This window comes from Physella acuta, unplaced genomic scaffold (assembly GCF_028476545.2).
Source record: "Physella acuta isolate Inbredline_101_S28 unplaced genomic scaffold, ASM2847654v3 ptg001817l, whole genome shotgun sequence".
Classification (NCBI taxonomy): domain Eukaryota; kingdom Metazoa; phylum Mollusca; class Gastropoda; family Physidae; genus Physella; species Physella acuta.
In genome coordinates, this window is record NW_026733327.1 from 19,263 (window position 1) to 35,646 (window position 16,384).

Sequence of the window (16,384 nt, forward strand, 5' to 3'; positions counted from 1 at the left end):
GGGCATTGCTGTCTCTAGTCCAGGGCATAGCTGACTCTAGTCCAGGGCATAGGTGACAGTTCAGGGCATAGCTCACGTTAATCCAGGGCATAGCTAACTCCAACAGTGGTTGCACAGTTTGTGTCTAGTGAAGCTTGTCAGCGATATGTTAGTCATTAACACCCCCATCCCACCCCAACAAACACCCCCCCCCACCTCAACAACCCCCCCCCCCCCCCACACACACACCACTTAAAACAAGGCACGCGTTTAACCGCCGTCATTAAAGAACAGCCCAAGAGGGCGCCACCAGTCACTGTGACACAAATCATCGCTCTTCAATCCTTGTCTGTCACGCCAAGATTTCCTCCCCCCCCCCCCCATTCTTTCAATCCCTACCCACGTCCTCTTAACTCCTTCCTTAAGGCATTCATTAGGCGCGGGGGATGCGATTGCTGCAGTCTGACTCACATCTCATCAGATGCGCATCTCATGTGTTCAAAGTTATTAGCAGTCTCGCGACCCAGCAGTGTAGCGACGTTTTTTTAATTATTGATTTTTTAAAATTTAGAATCGGAGAAAATCAACGCAAAACGAATATGTTGATATGTCGTGCATACATATTAGTCTTTAAAAAGTTAAAGTGAATTCAGAATAACTAGTTGTTCTTTTAAAAATATATATATATAATTAAAACAGATTGATGACGTAATTTAATGGCGCTTAAACAAAAAAAAATTAAAAATTACAACGGAGTCAGTTACACTTCCGGAGATGGTAGATGGAGTAGAGTGCATCTGCCTTTTCTTGCCCTAACGTCAGTCTAGTACTCATCAGAGCTGAGTCCTCGATGACGTCTTACGGACTCTAGTCCGGGATTCGACTTCGAGACTTTTGGTTTAGCAGTCTTGCTAGAGTCGGAGACTTAACACGCGCGCTATACCAACCGACCATACCGGTCCAGAAATATATTTTCTATCTAAAACTATATTGTCATGTGATACAATTAACATCCCCCTCCATTATATATATATATATATATATATATATATATATATATATATATATATATATATATATATATATATATATATATATATATATATATATATTACATTGTGTTAAAAGTAGTGTTGAGTTCGTTGTAACGTTCATACAGTGAATTTTGAACCCTCGGCCTTGACTAATAAAACGTGACCACTTCAATATTCAGCCCCTTTTCCTAATCTCTAATCTCCAAACTTCACAGCAAGTATGTAAAGAAGAGCGGCTTAATTAATGGATGAAAATTAGAGAATTATAACCAAACTAAAACCAGACTCGGACTAAACTAGAACAAAACTGGAACAAAACTGGAACAATGTATTTAACCCAACTGACCACTCGGGAAAGCAATCCCGTGTTTTCCCGAAGCCTGGTTTCACCAGAGAAATATTTCTAACAAAGAAAATCCATCTTTACAAGTGATTAAGTAATAAGAGAAAAATGTGTAAAAAAAAAATCAATTTTGAATTTTTTTTTAAAAGTCACCCATTTGATGACGCCATGACATCAGACCATGCACATCAGGGAGGGGGGGGGGGGACGATTGCACGACTGGGATAATTATGGACAAGAACCCTGTCAGGCCGGGGGTAGGGGTGGTGGTGGGGGGAGAGTGAAGGGTAGGGGGTGGGTTAAGATTCTCGTGCCGGAACAGAAACAAATAGCATGAAATGAATTAGTGTGTGAGCTGGGTGAAGGACGCTCTTTGTGCTTAGAAAAATCCCCCCCCCCCCCCCCAAAAAAAACCGGCTGGTGCTATTGAGATGAGATCCCCCCGATCTTGTTTGGGTTGACCCAATCACAGACCCTCACGGCGACTAATCCTGCAGTAAGCTGCTACTTCCTCGAGTAATATAATAGTCACGACGACCCCCGCTTCCTTAAACTGCCACTAATTCACTTTCCCCCGTTTTCCTTGTTTTGACTATTTTCGGGTATTTCCGCAATTGATTGGGTATTTCCTCTATTCGGCCGTGGGTATTTCCAAAAAAAAACTCCTTTGATTACGTATTTGACATCGGATTCCCCTGCATTATGAAGGGCATCGGATTCTTGGCTTACATCATGCTTTTCGTTTGACCACGCATTAACTTTGATTAGCAGCTTATGAGAGGGAGGGAGGGGGGGGCAGCTTTAATCTGATATCGTATTCAAATAGTGTGGATCATTTTAAAACTAGTTTTGTGTGTGTGTGTGGGGGGGGGGGTTTAGTCTTTCTTTTTTCAACTAGATTGGATATTTTAAATTACACAGGGGATAAAATAGTAAACATTTTTTTTTAAAAATATGTTTTGTTTACTTTGATTGTATTCATGTTTCCATTACATGTAATATTAGATCTATATCAGGTAGAAGTACACGTGTGTGTAACAAATGTTAAAATAGAACACATGTGCGACTATAAAGCAATGAATGATGTAACAACTGCCACGAACTCTCTTGCCTTGAAGGAAGGAAGGAAGGTTGGAGGTCAACACATGCAGTGGGAGATTACCATTGGGCATGTGCAGTAACGTCGTTAATATTTGTCCCCCCTTGGGTAGAATATGCATGACATGCAGGGTGGGGTGGGTGAATTGGGCGAGGGGGGGGGGGTTGAATGGAATGGAGATTCTAAAGGCGTTGATTATAAGGTCCCAAAGAGAAAAAAATAATGAGTTTCGTGCATACAGTGGGGCTGGAGTTATGGAACTTTGCATGGGAAGGGAATGTCTTTGTTCGAAGGGAAGTTTTTTTTTAAAAGTGGTTTTAATCGTTTTTTGACACATTGGGATGTGCAGAGGGCTAAGCTGGTGGGTTTAGGGTTGTGTCAATGCTGGTGGGTTTAGGGTTGTGGGGTTGGGTTGTGGGGTTTGGGTTGTGGGTTTAGGGTTGTGGGGTTGGGTTGTGGGGTTTGGGTTGTGGGGTTTGGGTTGTGGGGTTTGTATTGTGTGGTTAGGTTTGTAGGAATAGGGTTGTGGGGTTTGGGCTGTGTGGTTAGGTTTGTGTGGTTAGGTTTGTGGGGTTTGGGTTGTAGGGTTTGGGTTTTGGGTCTAGGGTTGTGGGGTTAGGTTTGTGGGGTTGGGTTGTGGGGTTAGGGTTGTTTGGTTAGGTTTGTAGGGTTTGGGTTGTGGGGTTGTGGGATTAGAGTTGTTGGGTTAGGGTTGTGGGGTTAAAAAATTAAACAAATCCTCGCCACATTATTTCTGTTTAGTTAGTTTAAAGAATCAGACAACTGATACACTAGTCTGTGCGTGTGGGATTTCTTTTTCACTTTTCAGCCTAGCCCGTCACATTTTAATTTGCATGGGACATTCACACAAAGAAAACCATGGGGTGGAATTTCGTTAAAAAAAAACTCCATAAAAAAACAAAGAAGTTTGTAGGAGTATAAAAGAGGGCGTGGCCAGAGTTTCTTTCAGGCATCCCTTCGGGGTGGAGGGGGTACTCAGAGCACGTCTGCCAACCCCTCCCCCTCTGACGAAATGAAAAAAAAAGTATATAATTTATATGGAAAATATATTTTGAACCAGCCTCCGACCCCCCCCCCCCCCCTCCCCAACCGTCGGAAAAATATATGTGAAAGAAACCATTGTCGGGGTGGGGTGCTCTTGAATGATAATATGAGACAAGAATGCCCCCCCCCCCCCCCCCCCACACACACACACACAGACACAACCCCTTTAAAATTGGTGGAGTGATTTCAACACGGTTCAGATCAAGAGATTTTGTTTCTAGCCGTATTTTGATAATCAACAGCTTTTTATTTTTCTATCCCCGATGTGTGTCTCAAGTAGGTATATAAAATGAATGAGATATTTATGTTTCATTAACCAAAGATATGACACTTGAAAACAGTGCCCAGTGAAAGTGTACAACGAAAGGAGAGACAGAATGAAAAAGTTAAGATGAGAACTGGCACATGTTAAATCAAAGAATCGATACGGGAGGAAATCGATACCGGATATGTGGAGGATGGCAGAGGTGGGGGGAGGGGGAGAGAGGATTGCATATCGCACTCAAGGAAAGGAGAAGGGGAGGGGGGGGGTGTGGACTCATGCTGCTTCAAGGGTTGTAAAAAAACCAATTAAATTGTGTTGCAACAATTAAGAGATTGATGTTTAAGGCAGTTTCACTGGGAGGGGGTTAGGGCGGGGAATTTCGCAACTGGGTCAAATGCAGGATTAGGATATCGTAGTCATATAAACAATTTATTCACACAATCGGTTTTTTTACTTGCCTTATTTAAATCTGAAGTTAAATTCTGAAATAATATTTGAATATACTTATCGCACATTAATTGTGCTTTGGTGTACACTTGTATCCTATAGCATAAGCGAGGAAAATCCAGAAGCCGGGGCTGTTGAAGCTGGGTTCTGCTGCTTCTTGGTGTTTTACGGCTTCAAGTCAATTAGGGTGAAACTGCACCAGCAAAGATTTCTAATTTTTTTCTTTCAATACAAATATGCTTGGAAGTCTTCTAAAGTTTTTAAGCTCACTCCCTTTAATATGTCTTATGTGAAACCTCTTTTAGAACATAGATCTACGTTTTGAAATAATATCAACGTATAGGCTTTAATGTTTTTTATTTAATTAACGTTTTTGGCTTTATTTTTTTTAAACATATGCACGTGCAGTGGCTTATCCGTGACATTTTAGTTTCGCACCTAACAATGGGCGCTTGTACTTTTCTTTATCTCGCGTTTTGCTATTTCTCATTTCCCTCTTCATTATGCAATATAATTAATTGTCCCTGGTCGGCCTTTCTGGTGTTGCTAGGCACCGTCGTATAACAACAGCTTGGCGTCGGCTTGTTGTCACGCAATGACTTTTGTTCCCACAATACAGTTGTATAAAAAAGATGTCTCCTAACAAAAGTTACGATCCCAAACCACAACTCCACTGTACACAAAAAGTTGTTTGGTATTTAGAATTAATTTCTTAATTGAAGTTAAACATTGCCTAAATGGAATTTGATTATGTTTCTAAACTCTAAAAAAATTAAATCAATTTATAAGCCTAATTATTATTATTTTTTTTTTTTATGTTTGATTGCTTGAAGAAAATATTAGCCTACAGGTTTACAAAATTCCCTTCGATTTTCAATAATTAAAATATGGATCATGCATTTACTTTCAGTCCTTGTGGAACAATATACTAATTATGAAGTGACATTGAATGACAAATGGGTAATGAGAGGTAGCACAGCAGTCCTGAGATGTACAATAAATCCAACTTACGTCACGGATTACGTTAAAGTAATTGCATGGACACGAGGTGACAGAGAGCTGTATTCAGGTAAAATACCTTTTGGTAAATTAGATCTTTAAATAGGCTTTACATTTTTTAAATATGCAAATAAGTAAAGGGGAACTACTGCGATTTATTTTGAGTTGAAACTTGTTTCTTGTTTGAAAACTTAGGCCAGACAAAAAATGGAACGTTCTGGATACTAAGATAGAGATGTTTAATAGATCTAGATCTAGAATCTAGTATTATTTGAGAAGAATGAAAAAATTTAAAGACAAAAAATGAGAAAGAACAAAGAGAAAGAAACATGATTTTTTTAAAAAATACTGTGAGTACGTGGACAGGAGAAAACTCAGCTAAGACAAGAAAGTGGGAAAAAAAGTGCACATTACAAAATACAAATCATCAACTAAAATCTTACATCACTTAGTTAGATCTAAATTTTTTGATTTTAGATCTAGATATCTAGACTTTAGACATTAGTACTCATTAGTGAATAGTCATTTAGACTAGAGTTTAGAGGCTTTGACTTTAGTTGGGCTTGCCTTTTAGTTTTAGATAGAGTCATTTAATTTAGACTGATTCACTCCATTGTCACACTTAATATTTAACCTGAACCAGTAAATATTACTGGCAGTTGATTTTTTTTTTAAATCTAAACTCTAATAACAATTTTGCAGATGGAAATATCAGTGTGCTCCCAGATGGTGTCCTACACATAAGGAATGTCCAGGAAGAGGACACTGGACTGTCTGCACTATATACTTGTGTAACACGCAATGTCCTCACTGGAGAGAATAGAACCAGTAAAGGAGCTTCCTTAAGATTACATGGTGAGATATCGCAATTTTACAATAATACAAACTGCTGGCATAAATTTAAAACACAATATTAAATTGTTTTGGGTCATTTGATGCTAGGATAAGATAACTGAAATGACTAATGTGGACCTATAATTATAATTATACCTAGTCCTGATATTTCGACAATAATTGCTACTTGCATTAAACTTAATAATTCAATTTTTACCATTTTGTTGGAAGGTGTCAAATTTAAATTTACTTACCCATACATCTTTTTTCCTTTTTATTTTGGAATCCAAGTTTTGAATTTTAAAAAATTGAATTGAATTTCAGAACCACCAGCTGGAGGGGCCCGCCCAAAGATAGATGACAAACTCACATCTGTGACCATAAGTCAGGGCGACACAGTTGAGTTACCCTGCGTAGCCAGCCAGGCATACCCAACACCCATCTTTACATGGAAGAAAGATGGCTTCTCGTTGGCTATTGATGGCTGGCGCTTGGCACAGCGAGGAAGCAACTTGTATATCAGAAATGCTACAGTTTACGATAGTGGCGAGTACATTTGCACTGGTGCCAACAGCCATGGGCTCGACTCAACCTCAACCCAGCTTACTGTTACATGTAAGAGAATAACGTCTGGTTTAAACTTTAGAAACCAAAGCTCTGTTAGAGTTTTTAGTCCACTTACAACAATAAATATGACTGCACTTATCCTATTATTCTGCTTATCACATTTACTAAAAATTATGTTAAATAATTTTTTCTGCTGTTTCTTAAAAAAATAGTATTATAGTTACAACTTAGCTGTTCAATTTGGTGAATTAAATAAAAATATCTTATATTGTAAATCTTCTATTAAAATAATTCTAAACTTTATTAAACATAAGAATATTTTTTACAGCTCCTTTATCAGTACTCATTGAGCCATCAGATCAGATTGTTGACGCTGGTCACACTGCCTTATTTAACTGCACGACTTACGGCCACCCCATCAACACAATTGCTTGGTTTAAAAATGGTAAACTGCTGGTGGAGAGCAAACGTGTGTACGTTGAGTCCAGTACGATGCTGGTGGTCAAAGATGTGGGCAGGGCTGACCACGGGATGTACCAGTGTTTTATTGGCAACGACAGGGACTCGGCTCAAGGGGCAGCGCAGCTTTCTCTTGGAGGTGAGTTATAGTGGCACAGCTGTTGTGTCGTTGTCGGCATGCTGTTGGGTTCTAGTTGACAAAATTTAATTTTTTAAAAAAGGTTGCGCTGATTCTATAAAATTATTTGTGAAAGATTTTTCTAGCCTTGGAAAAAGTTCAAACCATTTTTTTCCGCCTTTCAGCTGCACAGCCTCTACTGTTGGATGGTTTCCAAGAACAGTTTGTACAGACAGGTCAAAAGGTCACAATGCATTGCAAGTTCTCTGGCAACCCAGTACCCCTGGTATGTCACTACAAATTGTCTGTTGTCAGTTTTCTAACTTAATGAGCCTGTGAGCATCAGACATGCAAATCTGTAACATGGAATGTTTGCAACTTGATTTTCTTTGTACTTATTTAATTATTTGTGATTTCTTATCTTACAAAATTAGTTCCCCATGCACTGAGCCTACCCAGATGTTGATTACTTTATAATACAATATTCAACACCCTCTCTGTACAATCCAACTAAAGCTGAAGTATTTTATAAACCACCATGTTTGCAGGTGACCTGGTCACTAGATGGCGCTGATTTACCTTTGGACCCAGCCATAGCCTGGAACAGTTTTCTGACAATGGAGGGTGACGTCATGAGTTACGTCAACATATCCCGTGTGGAGGTGGCCCTGGGTGGGGAGTACACATGTTACGCGGCCAGTAAAGTTGGGCAAGCAAAGCACACAAACAGGCTCAATGTCTATGGTAGGTCACACAAACAGGCTCAATGTCTATGGTAGGTCACACAAACAGGCTCAATGTCTATGGTAGGTGTTAGGGCAAAAAGAAAGAAATTGTTTTTACATATTTAAGATAATGAAGAAAGTAATTTATAATCATGATTAATCCGGTGAATCTTCGGTGTGCTAAAAATACGTCTCCTGTATCCCCAGGTAACCCATTCATAAAGCCCATGCCAAACGTGACAGCTACAGCAAGCAAGGATCTGACCCTGCGATGCTATGTCTCAGGTTATCCTCTGGAGTCAATACAGTGGACAAAAGGTAGGAGCTCTCAAATAAATTCATTTTAAACTTTGTTTCTGGTTTAATTGTACCAGGTAGTACTGTTAGTATGGGTGAGATGTGTGTCTAGGTTACCTTTTTGGCATGGTATGTGTCTAGGTTACCTTTTTGATATAGTATGTCTAGGTTACCTTTTTGACATGGCATGTGTCTAGGTTACCTTTTTGATATGGCATGTGTCTAGGTTACCTTTTTGATATGATATGTGTCTAGGTTACCTTTTTGATTTGGTATGTGTCTAGGTTACCTTTTTGATTTGGTATGTGTCTAGGTTACCTTTTTGATTTGGTATGTGTCTAGGTTACCTTTTTGATTTGGTATGTGTCTAGGTTACCTATTGGATAGAATATTTTTCTAGGTAACTTTTTTGATAGGGCAGCTGTCTAGGATAACTTTGATAGGATGGCAAAGTTAGTTTTTTTTTTTAAAGGTTTATGTCTAGGTATTTGTTGAGGCCACCTTTTTTGCCAGGGTAAATGTTTAGGTATTTGTTGAGGCCACCTATGTTGCCATGGTAAATGTCTAGGAATTTGTTGAGGCCACCTATGTTGCCATGGTAAATGTCTAGGAATTTGTTGAGGCCACCTATGTTGCCAGATAAAATGTCTAGGTATTTGTTGTTTACCTATGTTGTCAGGGTAAATGTCTAGGTATTTGTTGAGGCCACCTATGTTGCCAGATAAAATGTCTAGGTATTTGTTGTTTACCTATGTTGCCAGGGTAAATGTCTAGGTATTTGTTGAGGCCACCTATGTTGCCAGATAAAATGTCTAGGTATTTGTTGTTTACCTATGTTGCCAGGGTAAATGTCTAGGTATTTGTTGATGCCACCCATGTAAACTGTGAATCAATGTACTTCCCAGGGTCAGCACAGTTGCCTATCAACCACAGACAGAGCGTGTTGGACAATGGAACACTGGTCATTCGACATGTCCAGAGGGAGGACTCTGGTCAGTACACATGTGTGGCTCGCAACAGGGAGAAGCTGGGGATGGAGAAGAACATGCACATCGCTGTTGTTGGTGAGTGGAAACATTTACACTTGTCTTACAAAACATGGGGTCTTTGGCTGAGCTTCGAGTGGAAATACATTGGTTAGATAGACATCTAAAATATTGACTACCGTTGCCTAGTTATTAATTTCCATTATTAGTGATCACTGTTTAAAGTTTTTTATTACCTAGAGTATATAGAACTCCAATAAAAAATTTATTGAAATTTCTTAATTTTGAATAGTTTGTGCTTTTATTTTGGTAATTATTTTATAGTCAGCTGTTAGAAAAAAAAAGAAATATTTGTCTAAAATCTGTTTCATGTTTCTCTCAGAGCCACCAGTTATTGACCCATTCCATTTTCGACAACGCAAGCAAGGGGACAGAATTCTTGTAACTTGTGCCATTATCAGCGGTGATCTCCCTATAACCATTCAGTGGGAAAAAGATGGCAGGGCCATCCCACAGGACCTGGGTATTAGAATACAGGTAATGACAAGCAAGAGACCATTTTACCTGGAAAACTTGTGTATCTCCATTTTAAATTTCCTTTCAGTCCACTAGCAAACTAAAGGTAAAATTTTTAAAATCTTTCCCATAGCAATTGGGTGACTATTCTATTCTGTCAATAAATGGAGCAACCCCTAGGCATGATGGGAACTACACATGTTATGTTAGCAACGCAGCAGCTTCTGTGAACTACACGGCTTCCTTACACATTGATGGTCAGTTTTATACTCTCTTTGTATAACAAGTCTACTTTTTAATCTAATTTATAATTTTTAAATAGTTTTTAAAAAAAATGAAAATTCACTTTTTTAATTGTTTCAAAATGTTTAAGAAAACTAATTTCACTATTCTTATTAATTAAGGAAAATTCATTGACATCCAAAAATTAAAATACTTTGCTTGTATTATTTAAAACTGATACAAGTAATTACACTTCTAATTAAAAAATGTGTTCTGTTTCCAGTGCCGCCACGGTGGGTGATGGAGCCGGAAGATTCCTTCGTCATCCTCCACGAGTCTGTCCAGCTGGACTGTCTAGCAGACGGCACGCCTGACCCGCAGGTGGTCTGGAAGAAAGCCGAAGGACAGACACCTGGCAACTACCAGCAGCTGACCTTTGACCCCAAGCAGGACCACCGTGAACTGTTCCACAATGGGACACTGGTCATCAACAACGCCAAAGAAGAGGATCATGGGTACTACCTGTGTCATGCCAGCAACGGAATCGGATTTGACATTAGCAAAGTTATTCATTTAAATGTTCATAGTAAGTAGCTGTTTAATTTGTTTTCTTGATTGTGTTAAGTAAACATCTTTGAAATTACCTGCATGATTCAATGAACCTTAAATGACAGTCTAATGTTTGAATATTTTCTTGACAGTACCTGCACGCTTCAATGAACCCAGACACAACTACACCGTGATGAAGGGCCAGAGCATCACAATGGAGTGTCAGGCTGTGGGGGACAAGCCACTCTCCATCTCCTGGAGTTTCAAAGGGGCTCCCATCAGTTCACACACCAACGACAGGTGAGCAGTTCTTGCTTGGCTCTACTCCAAAGTTGTGAAAGTAGTTGGCTTTTTGAATGAGTTGGGATGAGTTAAGTTCTAGAAAGTTTGATCAAATGTATTGACTCAAGGGAAATAATTTATCCCCAGGGCTAATGTCGTGTCACAGTCCACCCCACGGGGCAAGCTCTCCCAGCTGACCCTCAACCCAACAACCAGAGAAGATTCCGGGTCCTACACGTGTAACGCCAAGAATAAGTTTGGCTACGGAGTTCTTGTCAACAACCTTGTTATTCATGGTAGGTACCAGTGACTTTTCCATTCATGGTGGGTGCTAATGAGATTTTAATTCAGGGTAAAGGTACATTTAAGAACTTTTAGATACCGATTTAAAAACCTGTTTGGTATTTTTGAGTCATAGAGTATTATTAGTGTTGGGTCTGACAAACATAATGCAGTATTATAGATGGTGTTAAACTGACCAAACTCACACAACCCCCTCCCCCCATGAAGTAGCAGCTGAGTGACCAATATGTTTCCACATTTCTAGAGCCCCCAGAGCCCCCAATGAAAGTGAAAGTCAGCAACATCACAAGCCGCACTATGGTGGTGGCCTGGGAGACTCCATTCGATGGCAACAGTCCCATCATTGGGTTCACAGTCCAGTTCAAGAATGAAACAGGTAATTAATTAGCTCAATGACATTTGTAAACTAATTAGTTCCATAATGTTTATTAACCAATCAGTTCATCAAGCAATAGAATTATTATTGTTTAGTGACAAACTTCTTTAAAATCTTAAAATATCTTTTTTTAATAATTTTTTAATAAATAACGTTCTTTAGTTTTGTAATCTGTAAATATGTTTACAAAAATGTTGTAATCTGTAGATATGTTTACAAAAATGCTCTGTTGTTTCACTCTGTATGTCTACAAAAGGATGTACCTTATCACACTTGATAATGTTTAACAAAATGCTATGATGTACCTTCTCACACTTGATAATGTTTAACAAAATGCTAGGATGTACCATATCACACTTGCTAATGTTTAACAAAATGCTAGGATGTACCTTCTCACACTTGATAATGTGCAACAAAATGCTGTATCATTCCTGTTTGTATGTCAGATGTCTGGCAAGGCATCCTGCCAAATATCTCAGTGGGGCTCAACCAGCAGGTGGCGCTATTGACCAACCTGCTGCCATCTTTCACCTACCACATCCGCGTGCTGGCCAACAACACAGTGGGCTACAGCGAGCCTAGCGACATAGTCGAGGCTACTTTAGAGGAAGAAGGTGATTTGTTTTTAATTTTAGTAACATAGTCGAGGCGACTTTAGAGGAAGAAGGTGATTAGGTTTTTAATTTTAGTGACATAGTTGAGACTAGTTTAGAGGAAGAATGATTTGTTTTTAATTTTTACCCTGTCTGGGTGTGTAAAATAAAACTAACTAATGTTATTTTTTTGTTGAGACTTTTTTTATGGCTAAAGACAAAATGTATCTTTGTTAATGATTATTCATGAATTCATAAAGCCTACATTGACATGAACTGTATCCATAATTTGTCCAAAATTTTTCTGTCTAGCACCAACTGGACCCCCCGACAGAGTGACTGTACAGGCCATTGGTTCACAAGCACTCAAGGTCATGTGGGAGGTATGTTGTCATCACACAGTTATTAATAACTGGAGTTATATTGCTCTTTAGCAATATATAAACAGTTTTGCTAAAGAAAAAATCAGTTATCTTTAATTACCATATCACACAAATGAAATTAGTTCTGCTTTACCCAAAGATAATGTTACGAGGGAGAAAAAATGAACTCATCTTTTAATTTAAAAAACAATCATCTGCCATCATTAAGGATTCACTTGCCTCTTAAAATAATAATTTCACTCAAATTTAAACTCTGCTATTTTGACTGTCCCTAAATAAGATATAAATTTCTGTTTCCAATGTTTAACATACCTCAACTAGCTGACTAATGTATGCCATATCTACCCAGCCGCCAGTCTTAGGCTACCAGAATGGAAAAATCCTGGGGTATTACATCGGGTACAAAGAAACCCAGAGCCCCGCCCAGTTCATCTACCAGACCCATGAGGTACCAGAGGGCATGGACCCAGCCAAAGCTCCCACAGAACACACCATCAGTAAGCTGAAGAAGTTCACCCAGTACACGGTGCACGTCAAGGCCTACAACATCAAAGGCATCAGTCCAGCCTCAGCTAATCTCAATGTCTTCACTCTGGAGGATGGTGAGTTTTAATTTTTAGAGCACAGGATACATTTCATAGGATATTTCTGTTTTAACTATAATAGTACTCTATGTATTGAGATTATGGCAATACATCTAGGCTGACAGTTATGTTAAGCTACAAAATAAGTCTCCCTTATATCTTGAGTTTTTAATTAGAATATGTATCATGGAGTTGAGTGTACATGTATTTGAAATGTTCCCCTCCCTCCCACAGTGCCCAGCCAGCCCCCCGAGGGAGTACAAGCCACCCCCCTGAGCTCTGAGAGCATCAAGGTGGCCTGGTCGCCCCCACCCCTCTTCACCCTACATGGCATACTGCAGGGCTACAAGATCCTGTACAAGCCAGTCAGACTTGATGAAGGTAAGGGAAATAACTGTAGATTAAGGATAGGTCAGTAATGTCCTCTGGTCGCCCCCACCCCTCTTCACCTTACATGGCATACTGCAGGGCTACAAGATCCTGTACAAGCCAGTCAGACTTGATGAAGGTAAGGGAAATAAGTGTAGTTTAAGGATAGGTCAGTAATGTCCCCTGATGTAATAACTTCATTGGCAACCCAGTCACATCAGAGCTGTGATGAGACAATAGTGGGCATCAAGTACTCACACTGTGTAATACTCCCAAATATCTAACATACACATTTTCATTTACCTAATTTTACAATAGTTATTATAATTAATTTTTCAGTAGTGTCTTGACTGATAAGACTTTGACCCTTTTTATGTGACTACTTTGTTATAACCTTTACTTATAAAACTTTAACCATTTGTTTGTGACGTTAATAAAACTGTAACCCTTTGTTTGTGACTTTAATAAAACTTTAACCCTTTGTTTGTGACTTTAATAAAACTTTAACCCTTTGTTTGTGACTTAAATAAAACCTTAACCCTTTTGTGTGTCAGATGAGAGTGACGCCAACTTCCAGACGTCCTCCCAGCTTGAGATTGTCCTGTTTGGCCTGGAGAAGTTCACAAACTACAGCATCCAGGTCCTGGCCTACACAAGGAAGGGGGAGGGTGTCCGCAGCACTCCTGTCTATGTTCGTACAAGGGAAGACGGTACGTGTCTCTTGTCTAATATATATCAAGCTGCTTTAAAATATGGACTCTAAATATTGACGTCAGTTGCATCAAGTTCTTATTTAAAACACTACTGTTTTTACATAGTGCAAAGTAAAATATTACATTTGAATATTTCTCATGATTCTTATTAAAAAATAATGTGTACATATAATTATTGTTATTATTAAAATTAGTTAATCAATGTAGGAGTGAAAGTCAGTTATTCTAGTTATAACAAAATACCAAAATATTATAAAGGGTTTGTCGGTTTACTTCATTATTTTCTATTGTGTTGTAGTTCCTGATGCACCCTCAAATATAATTGCACTGGCAACCAATGACAGCGCCATCATAGTTGCCTGGACCCAGCCTGCCAGACCCAATGGGATCATCACAAAGTACTCTCTGTACTTCAACAATGAGAGCTCTCCTGAGGTCAGTCAAGCTTTGTGTTTGTGTTGTTGTACAGTGTAACGCGGAAGATAGACCACACTTAACATATTAGAAGTAAAAGTTTTGTAATATTAAACATTACGAAATTCTGAACTTGGTTTTTGTGACGGTGTATATAATGACATTGTCAAAAAAAATTTAATTATTCTTTAGGATAACGAATACTACCAGCTTTTTTTACTTAATTTGAAATACGTGTCAGCTTTAAAAAATTGGTTCCATGTTTCAGGTGACTGACGTGTTGTTTGAACTGTCACCAAATGTGACAAACTACATGATGGGAGGGCTGGCCCGTGGGGTGGACTACGCTTTTAGGGTGACAGCATCTACGGCCATGGGGGAGGGGAAGAGTACAAAATATATTGGCAGCAGCACGCTAGTTGTTGGTGAGTTGGCTTTACCATCGATGTGGTGCAGTACATGTTAGGTTCAAACGTGGTTCAGGATATGTTTACTGCAACAAGGCTTAAGTTCACATGTTTAGGACTAATTGTTCGCCTTACTATTTTAAGTAAGTGAATTAAAAATACATCACAAAATTTTAAAGTTTATATTAAAATAATTATGATTTTGTTTTTATAGTTTTTTATTTTACAATTTGGTTGCTAAGCAATTAGAGCATAAACATTAGAGATAATAATTTGGGAGCTCAACCAATGGGTTACAACTTTGTTTCTCATGTCTCCAGCACCAGCCAGAATAGCAAGTTTCTCTGAGGTGATGACAGTGTCATGGCATGAAGATGTCATCCTGCCATGCGTCACTGTCGGCAAGCCCAAGCCTACTGTTCAGTGGAGAGTCAGGTATGCTAAGATTTACACCCCCTTACTCTCAGATATCAAAGTGCATTCAAATAAAATAATAGCCTTTTCAAAATAATTATTACAATGTTTTAAAATAAAATAATATGCTTTTAAAAATAATTATTAAAATGTTTTAAAATAAAATAATAAGCTTTTAAAACAATTATCAACTTGCTTTCAAATAATTACATGCTTTCAAATACCAACACATTTTTTAAAATTCCGACAAATGAATGTCTATAAAATTATAAGAGTAATCATATAAAGTTGCCAGAGTTTAATTCTAAAATTTCTGTTTTCCAGAAACTTCCCAATAACAAACTCAGACAGGATCTGGGTCACTGAAGACGGTTCCCTCCACATTTCATCTGTCACTGGCACTGACGCTGCCAACTACACATGTCACGCAGAAAACCCACACGGCAGCAGCACAGTGGTATACACACTTAGGGTTCAAGGTCAGTGTCACAGGTTTTTTGTGATTTAAAAGTTGCATGAAAATAATTTAAACTTATTATTTAAAACATTTTATCATTGCATTAAATAAAATCAAAATAAATAAAACATCATATTTATGAAACCTAATATTTCAAAACATTCTATAATTGCAGTAAATAAAATTTTAAAAATTTTAAACAACATATTTATAAAACCTAACATTTTATAATTGCAGTAAATAAAATTTTAAAAAATGTGAACATATTTATAAAACCTAACATTTTATAATTGCGGCAAATAAAATAAGAATAGCTTAAACATCCTATTTATAAAAACTAATATTTTTAAAACATTTTTTCATTGCAGTTGGAGACCACAAAGGCAGTAAGTACAATTTTTTTTTAATTTTGCCTATGCAATCGGTTTCAATCATTATATGTTGATCCAATTTTTACCTCTTCTAGCTTGTAAAGTAATATTTCTATATATTTAAAAATATATTGCTGTGTCAGAATATAAAGAACAATTATTTTTTTCATTAAACATGATTCTGTTTTTGTTTGGTGTTTTTTTTTGAGATATA

At 38.1% G+C, this 16,384-nt stretch overlaps 1 protein-coding gene across 1 annotated transcript in view; it reads left to right on the forward strand.

The window, feature by feature from the left end:
* LOC131930671 (cell adhesion molecule DSCAM) overlaps positions 1-16,384 on the forward strand; it is a 35,741-nt gene that overhangs the window by 6,061 nt on the left and 13,296 nt on the right. The window contains exons 3-26 of the mRNA XM_059287257.1: positions 5,143-5,301; positions 5,934-6,086; positions 6,390-6,680; positions 6,961-7,230; positions 7,395-7,495; positions 7,758-7,953; positions 8,142-8,252; positions 9,137-9,295; positions 9,600-9,754; positions 9,867-9,990; positions 10,239-10,541; positions 10,657-10,804; positions 10,934-11,082; positions 11,334-11,465; positions 11,912-12,079; positions 12,371-12,441; positions 12,791-13,043; positions 13,260-13,406; positions 13,949-14,104; positions 14,406-14,542; positions 14,790-14,946; positions 15,249-15,363; positions 15,667-15,821; positions 16,168-16,185. Coding sequence (XP_059143240.1) covers positions 5,196-5,301; positions 5,934-6,086; positions 6,390-6,680; positions 6,961-7,230; positions 7,395-7,495; positions 7,758-7,953; positions 8,142-8,252; positions 9,137-9,295; positions 9,600-9,754; positions 9,867-9,990; positions 10,239-10,541; positions 10,657-10,804; positions 10,934-11,082; positions 11,334-11,465; positions 11,912-12,079; positions 12,371-12,441; positions 12,791-13,043; positions 13,260-13,406; positions 13,949-14,104; positions 14,406-14,542; positions 14,790-14,946; positions 15,249-15,363; positions 15,667-15,821; positions 16,168-16,185 — 3,775 coding nt within the window. The 5' untranslated portion in view covers positions 5,143-5,195. The remainder of the gene's footprint in view (positions 1-5,142; positions 5,302-5,933; positions 6,087-6,389; positions 6,681-6,960; positions 7,231-7,394; positions 7,496-7,757; positions 7,954-8,141; positions 8,253-9,136; positions 9,296-9,599; positions 9,755-9,866; positions 9,991-10,238; positions 10,542-10,656; positions 10,805-10,933; positions 11,083-11,333; positions 11,466-11,911; positions 12,080-12,370; positions 12,442-12,790; positions 13,044-13,259; positions 13,407-13,948; positions 14,105-14,405; positions 14,543-14,789; positions 14,947-15,248; positions 15,364-15,666; positions 15,822-16,167; positions 16,186-16,384) is intronic.